Raw genomic sequence first — 12,895 nt, 5'->3', positions numbered from 1 at the left:
TATTCCCTCACACCTGTGAGAATGGCTATTATCAAAAAGACAAGAAATAAGTGTTAGCAAAGACATGGAAAAGATGTACAGAAAACAGAACCCTCCTGTAGTGTTGGTGGGAATGTAAATTAGTGCGACCACTATGGAAAACAGTATGGAAGTGCCTCAAAAAATCAAAAATGGAATCACCATAAGATCCAAAAATTCCACTTCTGGGTATTTATCTGAAGAACAAAAATACTAACTCAAAAAGATATATGCACCCTCAATGTTCACTACAGCATTATTTATAATAGCCAAGATATGGAAGCAACCTAAGTATCTATCTATGGATGAATGGCTAAAGATATGGTATATACATATAAAATTATTACTCAGCCATAAAAAAGAATGAAATCTTTCCATCTGCGATAACATGGATGAACCCTGAGGTCATTATACTAAGTGAAATAAGTCAGACAGAGAAAGACAAATACCATTATGACCTCACTTATATGTGGAATCTAAAAACAAAACAAAACAAAAAACCAAGCTCACTGATACAGAGAACAGATTATTGGTTGCCAGAAGTGGATGCTGGCCAAAATGGGTCAAAGGTACAAACTTTCAGTAAAAAAGTAAGTCATGGGGATGTAATATACAGCATGGTGACTACAGTTAATAATACTGTACTGCATATTTGAAGATTGCTAAGACTGTAGATCTTAAAATTCCTTATCACAAGGAAAAAAAAGAAAAAATACTGTAACTATATAGGATGATGGATGTTAACTAGCTTTACTGTAGTGATCATTTTGCCATGTATACAAACATCAAGTGGTACACCTGAAACTAATGTTATATGTCAATTATACCTCAAAAAAAAAAGTGAAGGGTAGATCTTTCTGCCTTAAAACTATAAGTATTGTTTTATTGCCTTCTGACAATGGCTTGATTAAATGAGTATGGTTTGATTTTTATTTACTTGTATATAAGAAGTAGTATTACCTAATTTCTTGTAGAAATTCTTTCAAATTTTGTGAGAATATGGTCAGTTATGATTTTTTTTAAAGTGGGATCCACACCCAGCGTGGGGCCCAATGTGGAGCTTGAATTCACAACCCTGACATCAAGACCTGAGCCAAGATCAAGAATCAGATGCTCAACTGACTGAGCCATCCAGGCACCTGGCCAGTTATGATTCTGAATCAATTCTTTTTCATTGATTTTTGCCCGAAAATATGAACCCTTCCAATCTGAACACAAAAGACTTTCTTCAATGAAGGAAATTTTGTTACATTTTTAATGGTTTATGTTTAAAAGAAAAAGGAGTATGCCAAGAGTCTTCTGAAATATTCTTTTAGATCCTTCCTTTTTAAAACTGTGTTTGTAAAACTGTGCCCTTATGTTGCAACAATGACCAGAGTTCAACCACCTAAATCAAAGAAATAAAAATGCAAAGATGATTCATTAATGCCAGGAAAAACAGGAAGGGTTTGGTTAATAGCTCTCTAATTTATAAAAGAATGAAAGAAGTCAGAGTAGCAATGCTGATAGCTGTTAATGGGGAAAGGTTCTGCAGTAGACTTGAATGTGATAGCAGTTTGCGGGGGGGGGGGGGGTCATGAAAACAGGGCAATGACATGTTTTCACTTACACACTGGGCATGTAGCAAATACCCAGGTTACTAAATTCATCATTCTTAATAGCTGGCTAGCATTACTCTAAGGAACTCAAAACATTTTATATATCGTAAAGAAGAATCAGAATGTTCTACTAAATACCACGTCAAACAGTTGAATGTAGAATATCTGAAACGAACCTGTGTAACTTTCATCATCATCAGATAAAGGCACCTCTCTTTTTAGCAGCAATTCCAACTCCTCTGTCTCTGCTACATCCACTGGACGCTCCCCGTGCTTATTAGCTTGAAATGGATTTCCACCATGACGAAGTAACAGTTTCACTATCTGCAATATTAAACAGTAGGAAGATTTAGTCTCTTCAGAGATTGTATCATTTCAACCATTCTCTTGATAACACAATATCCCTCTGCCTCATCTATCTGCCTCCCTTCCTCAGTGTCTATTCTAAATCATGATTGCTCTCTTCAAGTTCCATTTTCATTGCCATCCACCCTCCACCTTATCTTATCTACCACAAAAACATTTCCTCCTTAAAATTTAAGGTGGGCTCGGGGCACCTGGGTGGCTCAGTCGTTGGGCGTCTGCCTTCGGCTCAGGTCATGATCCCGGGGTTCTGGGATCGAGCCCTGCATCAGGCTCCCTGCTCCGCGGGAAGCCTGCCTCTCCCTCTCCCACTCCCCCTGCTTGCGTTCCCTCTTTCGCTGTCTCTCTCTCTGTCAAATAAATAAATAAATCTTAAAAAAAAAAAAAATTTAAGGTGGGCTCTCTGAGCATTAAATCTCATCATTTTTCTTCCTGTTCCATCATATGTTCAACAAATATTTACTGAGGACCTAATTAATAAGCACTATTCCCAAGTTTGCAGATAAATCAATGGACAAGAGTAACAAGCTTCTTGGCCTCTTATAATGTGTATTCTAGAGGGAATCTCAAAAGAAGTATTACCATTCTCTGTAAGGCTAATATCACTACCAATGTTCTTAATCTTATTTCCCATCTTCTGGGAATATAAACTATCAGGAACTGACATGGATTTACTCAAAACTAATGAATCAAACTTTAAGGCCATCACTTTGATGGTCCCCTTACAGTGTCCTGGATCTAATTTTGTATTCATTACTTTGACATTTTTCTTAAGCCCTCGCCTCCCCTACCACGTAAAGTAAGCTTTGGGCTCCACGAAACTGGGATGTGCCTGGTTAGTCATCATTTCGTTTCTTTTGTTTGTTGTTTTTATCCTCTTCTTTCTATGTTTTTAAACCTCTTTCTGATTGGCTCCTTTCTAGAAGCCAGTCTTTCCAGCTCATGGCTCTTTCATCTTAAAAAAAAAAAAAAATGGCAATAAAGAAATGAAACAGATAAAACAGACACCTGTATTCCCCTCCTCTAGCTAAATCTGTCTTCTTTCCTTTACACTCAAGCTTATGAAAAGATACTCACCCTTGCAGCCTTGACTTTATTGGCTCTTCATTCTACCTACAATTATGCTAACATCAGTCCTATGAAATGGGTCTACTAAGATCTGTAAAGATCTAAGCCAATGATTGTTTTCCCTAGGGCTCTGCCCTTGGTTCACTTCTCGTGCTCTAGTCTACATCATCTGTTTGGAGCTCTCACCCACTCTGTTTGAATGTGATTGACAATTATGCAATCCATTCATTTATCTTCATTCTCCTGCTTGCTCTTTCTCAGCCTTCTTTCTTGAGCTTCAAACACAAACATCCTGGATATAGCTAGATGGGTGTATTTGCATTTCAATGCAACAGCTGAAACCCATAGGTTCCAAACACAGTTCATTAAACTTGCACCTTATCTTTTATCCATTTCCATTCTCAGTGACTGGCACCAAAATATACCCAGTCACTGAAGCCAGAAAAGCTGGGAGTCATCACTGACTCGTTTTTGACTCATCCCCTATGTCAAATAGGTGGCCAGGTATTATTAATTCTGCTTCCTCACTGTCTCTTCTTATTTTCACCTTCTATTTCCATTGACATTAATGTGTTTTGTCATATGTAAATCTACACCATAATTAATTAACACATTTCTTTCCTTATTCTAGACCACAAACTTCATGAGTGATCAAGTACTTAGTCCCAACGCCAATTCTATGGTATTTTCTGGTATTTAGGAAATAAATCATGTCTTTTTTAAAGAAACAATATTAAACAAAATATTGAAAATTAGGAATTCCTAATAAATGAAAAAATATTTAAGAATAATGAAGACTATATTGAATAATGGAACATTTTTTCTAGACTATGAAAGAATAAACTATCAATACAGAAAATCTGAAATGTAAGAATGTATAAAGAAAATAAATTACTCATGACCCCAACTGTTAATATTTTATCTCCCTTTTTGTTCACTAATTTTTATCAAATTACACATGCTTGTGATTTTAAAAGATCAACTAGCTTTTCAAGGCCACCGGTGAAGAACAACTATCTCCAAAACCTATCTCCAATATACCTAAATAACAGATTTGAGCTTGCTGCTTCCGTATTTTTCAGTTTTAGTCATTGCCTGTTGTCTCACAATGGAACACGTGGATTCAGACATCTTTCACCAATTCTCATCCCCTCTCCTTCCATACACATACACTTCCCTTCCTCCTAGCTTTCTAATACAGTTATGTATTTCTTGTGCATTATGAGGACTAATAAAAATGTTGAGTCAAGTAGTGCACTATGACTAAATTTCCATTCTTACACAACTTTATTTTCCCCATGGAGTTAAATGCCTTGATGTTTCATTTGCTCAGTTTTCTACATAATCATCTTTAATTCATCCCCCATTCTGCTTTAAGTACAGATCTCTTTGATTTAATATACTATCACTTTTTGTTGTTGTTATATTAGAGACTCCTTTCTCCAAAACTTCTAATGTGCTCTAAAGTGGACTGGATGCCCTCTAGATTTGCTTTCCAGCTGTTACTTCCTTTCAATCATATCATCCCCAAAATACCCTTCCCTCAATTTTGTGTTGGATTCTTTAAATCCTACCTTCTTTTCTGATTTACTCCCTCATTTTGCTGAATCACCAACTCCAGAAAATTCCTAAGTAAAGATTTTTCACATGTCAGGAAATATCTTTATTCTATCTTCACTTGATTAATACTTAGTCTAGATAAAGGACAATTTTCCCTCCAATTTTGAAGCTATCACTCCATTATCTTCTAGCTTCTAGTGCTGTTAATGTAAAGTGTGATGCCACTCTGATTTTTTTATTTTATATAACGATTTGCTTTTTCTCTCTGTAAACTTCAGGACATTCTTTGCCCCTACTGTTCTGAAATTCCAGGATAAATACATCTTTCTTTTTTCTTTTTAAAGATTTATTTATTTGAGATAGAGAGCATGTGAGCAGGGGGAAGACAGAGGGAGAGGGGAAGCAGACTTCCTGCTGAGTGGGGCGCCTGACACAGGGCTCGATCCCAGGACCCTGAGATCATCACCTGAGAGGAAACCAAGAGTCGGACATTCAACTGACTGAGCCACCCAGGAGCCCCCCCCAACCCCCCCCCAGGATAAAGGCAACTTGATCTTGGTCTTTTTACATCCATGTGCTGAGCATTCAAATGCCCTTTCAATCTGAAGACCCATGTTCCTTCAATTCTAGGAAAATTTCTAGATTCATTTGATAATCTCCTAAATTTTCACTGTTCTGTCTTCAAAGAACTCTTACTACGATACAAGATCTCCTAAAGTAATCATCTGTTTTCTCATTTCCACTCCTTCACCTTTGTCTTTTTGCTTCCTGGTTTCTGGGAGACTTCCTCAACACAAATGACCCTTGAACAATGTGGGCGTTAGGACACTACCCCTGTGTAGTTGAAAATCCATGTACAACTTTTGACTCCCCAAGAGCTTAATTACTAATAGTCTACTACTGACTAGAAGCCTTAGCAATTACATCAACAGTCAGTTAACATATATTTTTCATGTTATTATGTATCATATGCTATATTCTTACAATAAAATAAGCTAGAGGAAAGGAAATGTTAAGAAAATGGCAAGAAAGAGAAAATACAGTACTGTACCGCATTTATCGAAAAAAATCTGTATGTAAGTGGCCCCATGCAGTTGAAACCTGTGTTGTTCAAGGGTCTACTACAATCTATTTTTCATTTTTGCTACCATATTATTAATTTTGAAGAAGTTTTTTCCTTCATTGACTGTTCCTTCCTTAATGCATTTAGGTCTCATTTCATAGCTACAATAAACTCTCATCTCTTTGGGGAAATTGATGGGATTTTGGGGAAGTTCCTCACGGCATTATCCTGTCCTCCAAGTTCCTACTTTTCTATTTGCTTGTTTTGGTCTTTGTCATCTTATATTAGAGGCTTTTTTCAAATGCAGGTGGATCACTGGCTGTCCACATATAAGAGTAAGGCAATGAAAGTTTTGTTGGCATGGTTAGGACTTGCTGACAGATGGACTTCATGCCAGTGTGATATGACAGGTCCATTTCATCAGACTCCCCTCTTGGCTAGTTCAATTGCCTGTGGAGAAATCTTCCAACTTACGCCTAAAACTGTAAGCCTTACTGTCAGCATTCTGGTTGCTGAAAGGAGACTGGGGTCTTAAAATTCAGTATGTTTCACTTAATTAACTTACACTTAAATCCTTACTCTCACCTATTCTTGTGGTATGTCAGTCCAGAATATATGGTTCATATTTGCCAATAAATCAACCCCCACTCTTCTGCCAGGGTCAGAGAGGTGCAGTCATTTGGCTATGTAAAGTTAGGAAGGGGATATAAGGGTCAAAAAGACTTTGATCCACTTCTCTTGTTTTCAGTTCTAGCTTAACAGGCACTTCCAGAAGTACCAATAGAAGGTGGTACACACTTCCAGGTACCATCAATTCCTGAGCTTTACTCTTTCTGGGATTCTGTGTTGGAATGGCTCTGGTTTCAATTTTCTTTGCTTTTCTAAATCAGGAGTTGGCCAATTTGGTTTATAGACTAAATCTGGCCTGCTGATGAAGAATAGCTTTTATATTCTTTTAAAATACCTTAGGGGCACCTGGGTGGTTGGGTTGGTTAAGCTTCCGACTCTTGATTTTGGCTCAGGTCATGATCTCAGGGCTGTGAAATCAAGCCCTGCATCTGGCTCCACACAGAGGATGGAGCTTGCTTAAGATTCTCTTTCTCTCCCTCTCTCTCTGCTACTTTAAAAAGGATTCATAAAGGAGAATTAGTTCAGAGGAAGAGAGAGGAAGAAAAGAGGGAGGAGAAAGGAAAGGATCTTGGAGGCGGCACGTGGACAGCAAAATCTAAAATATTTACTATCTGGCCCTCTACAGAAAAATTTTGCCAAACCCTGTTCTAGATCACTAACCACTCACTCTCCTAGTTTCCATCTCCCAAAATATTGGTTTTCTTGTTTCTTCTGTTTTTGGCCTTGTGTACCTGTCATTTAGAGTCTCCTCTTACTGCCATTTTAGGAGTTTGAGAAGTTACAGAAATAAAAACTTTTAGTTATTATAAATAATACTGTAGGGTACATCTTTGTAAGTTGAAAATTTTTACATTTTTAGGCTTATTTCCTTAGGCTAGAGCCCTAGGATACGAAAATAGAATGCAGGATCTTGATATTGCTGAAAACTTTCAGCACCCATCAGGAAATAATCAGCAAATATTTATCACATGTCTATGATGAGTCAGGGACAGCTGGTTAATTCAAACATGTTACAAAAACCCCAACCTAGATAATTCTTTACAGATTATCCTCATATGCAAATAATTACTTATTCTGAAAAGAATTTATAAAGTAACTTAAAGTTGTTTAAAACACAAGAGAGAACAAATTTTAAAACAGGTAAAAACAATGAAATTAGAGATAGGTAACTAAAATAGAACTAGGAATAAAGCATTAAAAAATATGTCATTAAGTACTATATACACTTGCAAATGGTAAGCTAAAGATTAGGTTCTTAGTAAGCTGTTAGTCCTCTTACTCTAAATAATTAGAAAAGGACACAAAACTGTTATCTTTCTGCCTCTTCCATCTTAGAAATGTTTTATGGATGGTTGCAGTTGTACTACTGAGTGAAAGAAATCCAATTCTTAGAGATTAGTAATAAATGGTACAGACATATACACATGAGAGTTTGGTGGCTCTCATTTTCCTCCTCCTCCTTAGGCATAAGTAAAAGAACAAGAAGAAAATAGCTCTCAATAGCTCTGAATTGTGACTCCTACTATCCTAGGCATGTTGGTAGGAGGAAAAGCAAAGGTCTCTTAAAAGTAGCATGCCAGTCTCCCTCTGAAGAGAGACTGGAAACAGTGTTTGAGTCTCTGTGTATAGGAGCTCAAAGGTCAGCCTCTGGAAATATTTGCAGCTCTGTGCACATTTAGAAACTTGTATTCATAGAAACATGTCCAACAAGGCATAATTCTTTAACATTATATTTAGAAATTAGGAAATGTTTATTACTTTAAAGAGAAAAAATTCATCTCTGATAAACTATAAATAATGCTTTTAAAAAGAAGAGCAAAAGTACAGTAAAATATCACAGCTGGGGCGCCTGGGTGGCTCCAACCGTTAAACGTCCGACTCTTGGTTTCGGCTCAGGTCATGATCTTGAGATCAAGCCATGCTTTGGGCTTTGTGCTCAGCATGGAGTCTGCCTGAGATCCTCTCCCTCTCTGGCCCTCCCCCACCACGTGCATGCTCTCTCAAAAAAAAAAAAAAAAAAAAACACAGCCAGAAAATAAGTCACTTTCTGATAAATGCTGTGGAAAAGGAAATGTACCCTATATATTGTCAGGCCTTATAAATTCTTTGGTATTCTGCTTTTCTTTGGTCACTTATGTATTCATCCATCCATCCATGTAGCTACACATGCACCATGGCGAATTTATTATGATGTGTTAATATTAAGTCTTATGTGACAAGAAACTCCAGGGATCACTAACACAAATCAATACAAAAAAGCCTGTATGGGGCGCCTGGGTGGCTCAGTTGGTTAAGCGACTGCCTTCGGCTCAGGTCATGATCCTGGAGTCCCTGGATTAAGTCCCGCATCGGGCTCCCTACTCGGCAGGGGGTCTGCTTCTCCCTCTGCCCTCTTCCCTCTCGTGCTCTCTGTCTCTCATTCTCTCTCTCTCAAATAAATAAATAAAATATTTTTTAAAAAAAGCCTGTATGCATGGTACTCACAGTGCAGTGCAGGAAACATGTATCGGTAAAAAAAAAAAAAAAGTTGTAAGTGCTATCATACAGGCATATACAAATTGTCAAGGGAGCAGAAAAGAATGGTCCAACAGTAAGCAAAAACCAGTTTAGGAAAAATAACATTTATAGGCTGCATTTTTCTTCAAAATTAGAACTCCGAGAATCATGAAAAATACCTTAGAGAAAAAAGTCGAAAAGAAAAATAGTATTTTCAGTTTCCAAATTTTAGTTTCTAAAATATCTGGGTATATTTGAAAAACAGTAATATAATCTTTTACCTCTGACATTTCTATACCATTTTAGATTTCAAGGTGTGTTTACAAGCACAGTGTCTTTTTTCCTTCAAAATATCCCCTTTAGATAGATATTATTTATTACATAATTAAAAAATGAGGAAATGGAGATTCAGAGGAGAAAAGTAACTCGTTCAAAATCACATAGTTGGTTAACTGGAGGCCACAACTGAATTCATATCTACTTTCACTTCAAATTCCATTTTTTCTCAACCAGAGTAAAATTTGGCTTTTTAGATAGGCAGCTTGACACTGAAGTTTTTACTGCACGTCAAAAAAGAAAATAAGGCAGAGGATGTTTGCTGCTAAAGAGAGAGATTTTCCAGCAGAAAGGTATGAGATGATATCAAAATCCAAACTAGGACATTACAAAGCATGTCCTATCTTTCTCACTAGAGAGTGGAGACTGTATTAAATAACAACTCTCCCAGATTACTGAATCATCATTTCATTTTTTGTCTTAAAAAGACACTGAGATTAAGGGGCGCCTGGGTGGCACAGTTGGTTAACCTTCCAACTCTTGGTTTCAGCTCAGGTAGCGATCCCAGGGTCCTAAGATCGAGCCCTGAGTCAGGCTATGCACTCAGTGCCGAGACTGCTTGAGATTCTCTCTCTTCTCTTACATAAATAAATAAATAAACTTTAAAAAAAGACATTGAGATTTGTCCCTTTTGGTCCCTTTATTTGGAGTCATATTAATTTGATAAATCTGGGAGTGTCCTGGAAGAGTGTGACTTCTTATGTCAATGCTCCTCCAGGCTCAGAGAGAGGCTGAGGGTATTGAAATGTAATAGGCCACACATTTTTTTTTTTTTAAGATTTTTATTTATTTATTTGACAGAGAGAGAGATAGCAAGAGCAGGAACACAAGCAGGGGGAGTGGGAGAGGGAGAAGCAGGCTTCCCGCTGAGCAGGGAGCCCAACGTGGGGCTCGATCCCAGGACCCTGGGACCATGACCCGAGCCGAAGGCAGATGCTCAACCTACTGAGCCATCCAGGCACCCCTAGGCCACACAGTCTTAACAAGACACACCAGAAGCTTATTTGCTTATTGTGATGATTAAAAGAATACATATAAAACCTTTAGAACACTTCTTTTCCCACAGTGAAAACACAAATACTGCCATGAGAAGTTAATGTAATGTAGTTCACAAAATAACACAAAATAAATGATCACAGAGGGCAAGTTACTCATATTTAGTTTCATACCCTAGTCATTTTATCATGTGAATACTGAGGATTTTTCTTTTCTTTTTTTTTTTTTTTTAAAGATTTTATTTATTTATTTGAGAGAGAGCATGAGAGGGAAGAGGGTCAGAGGAAGAAGCAGACTCCCCGCTGAGCAGGGAGCCCGATGCGGGACTCGATCCCGGGACTCCAGGATCATGACCTGAGCCGAAGGCAGTCGCTTAACCAACTGAGCCACCCAGGCACCCAACTGAGGATTTTTCTTACTGTAAAAATCTAATTTCATTTTTGTCACCCAGTTGGTTTTTCGTATTATTTAACTCTGGGAAATATTCACTGAAACCTATTAAGTCAAAGAAGATAAATAAATGCAACTACCTGAAAATGCAAAGTAACAAGAACCTCAGATAAATAATTTATGTGACACTCCATTATCAAGTCTTCCTTGATATAAAAAATTTCAGTAGTTCCAAATGTTTTTCAGATCAATAAGCAATTATATCTTCATTTGTAATGAAATGGTGCCACTTACATGCAGACTGTTCAAATATTCCTCAAAGAAAATGTTATTTATGGCACAGTTTCAAGCACAGGAAATTGCTGACTTCATGGAATTCAGAGTACAAGATATTAAACGTGATGGTAGTGAAGACTAAGTGTTCATCCAGCTTAAAAAGAAATGCTGTGTATAATGCCAGACTTGCTAAAAGATACCCAAATCTTCTCCTCTTCTTTTATCACTATCGCTGGTCTATTCAGTAGGAAAACAATACATGAGGACATTTTTTTTAAAAGGGAATTTCCTGACCTTATACTGGATGAGGTTCACTTGGTATTAGGTCACCATGAAAATAAAAGTTTTACCTGAGTGTCAGGACTTTGGATTCACAAAGGCCAGTGTCCCACTCTTGCCTAGAGAAACCTGAGAGTGAAGGGTTGATTGGATTTGCTGCTGATAAGCAAGGAAGGAGGGCGGTCACGGAAACAGATCTGCATGCTCACTACTGGTGGGAAATGGTGTGTGTTTCTCTGGGCCACGCCTGTACTGTAGATTGGAGTGGAGGGACAGCTGCATATGGATCAACAGGGCCAGGTAACATTAACAGAGCCGGGCTGAAGCTTCCATCTGAAGTTTATAGTGGATGTTGTGCACTGCTCAGATATCCTCTTCTAATACCAAGATACTTATACCTTCAGATGCTGGGAGTATTGCTCACTAACAACTGTTAGCTAAGTTCCTCACCAGGAACTGCCATGGCCAAAGGGCGCGGCAGCACTTAAGGGGTGTGCCTCCTTGCCGTCAGCAGCTTGCATCCCCCCCATGTGGGGGCACACAGACCTATCCCTTACCTCAAATCAGAGCATCTCAGAAGTGCATCCGCAATTCAGCTTCTTCCTTTGTTCTATCCTGCTCCTGTCACATCCTTACAGGTGTTGTTCCTGACATCCCTCTTTCCTCCCATCCTCTGCAATCACCAGCAAATTTCTGTCTCAGAATCCCAGGGCACCCAACCTATGGTACATGTGAGAGTGGTCCTAGCTGCAGACTCTAAAAACCCTAAAACAGGATTTCTGAACTGGATTACATGCTGGCTGCCATGAGATGGGAGTACTGATAGTCCTGGCATATGATTGTCACGTAACTGTTCAAACTTCCAGGCCTTTGAGAGGTCCTGGGGAAGTACTAATTGTAATGACTGCTTCTCTTCTCTCCTCAAAACCAGGAAAATGCACCTTCCCCTACCTTGAAGAAGAGGTTTTTCTCAAAATAAGAGTTAAGTTTCTGGGTTTAGGTAGCACAGTGGAGAACAGCTTAATGGTATTTTACCTAAGTCAGGAAGACTGAATAAAAGTTTCTCTAAGACAGAATGAGTTTATAGTCTCCCCTCACAGCTGTCGAACAAAAACTCCACCTATGCTTGGCTTCTAAAGTGCTAGAAAACATTCTTATGTCATAGAATATTACTTTCTGGAGAAAGTACTATCTCAAGAGAAGGACCTACAAATACTGACATTTAGGAGACTTCTGACAAAACAGCCATCTTGTCCACCAGACATACTACAGAGAAGCCCACCAGCCAACATGCTCTGGATATTACACATCTTGTCAATCAGGCTTTTTAGAGCTTCATTCAAATATGAATGAACGCAAGTTAACAAAAGATCTCTAATGTGAGAAATACACCAAATCAGAGCAATAATGTGAAGGATTTGGGGGAAATCTGTGACCATGCAGGAAGTGGAGCAAACCATTTAATTAATATCCTCAGAGAGTTAAGATGGGCACCCAGGAACTGGAAATTTCATGGAGAGACTGAGAATCCCACATGGGATTAACGGTAAAGCAATATTCCAGGATAGCATCTATGCTACCGGATGTAGAGAGGAACTAGTCCCAATTAAATCAGGATACAAGATACCTTATATACAGGGATATGAGAAATCTCACAGGTATTTCTCAAAAACAGTAAGCTGATCAATGTGCTGTACCTTAGAGGCATTTTAGAGTTATGTCAGAGAGAGGAAAGAACAAAAATAGATGCATGGAAAAACTAAATAATAAAAAAAAAGAACAAGAATGTGTTAACCCAGGTAATAAAAAATCCAAAAAAGAA

The 12,895-nt window shown here is 38.1% G+C and overlaps 1 protein-coding gene across 9 annotated transcripts in view; it reads right to left on the bottom strand.

Annotated features, from left to right (window-relative positions):
* ANKRD12 (ankyrin repeat domain 12) overlaps nt 1-12,895 on the bottom strand; it is a 122,098-nt gene that overhangs the window by 44,101 nt on the left and 65,102 nt on the right. For all 9 annotated transcript variants that reach the window (XM_045887035.3, XM_045887038.3, XM_054510359.2 and 6 more), the window contains one exon: nt 1,793-1,940. In XM_045887035.3, the coding sequence (XP_045742991.1) occupies nt 1,793-1,940 (148 nt within the window). Of the gene's footprint in view, nt 1-1,792; nt 1,941-12,895 lie in introns of those variants that run through there.

Source organism: Mirounga angustirostris, unplaced genomic scaffold (assembly GCF_029215605.1).
Source record: "Mirounga angustirostris isolate CCGP_5_RB_7025 unplaced genomic scaffold, mMirAng1.0.hap1 SCAF_14, whole genome shotgun sequence".
Taxonomy (NCBI): domain Eukaryota; kingdom Metazoa; phylum Chordata; class Mammalia; order Carnivora; family Phocidae; genus Mirounga; species Mirounga angustirostris.
This window is presented reverse-complemented; position numbering and strand designations above follow the sequence as displayed.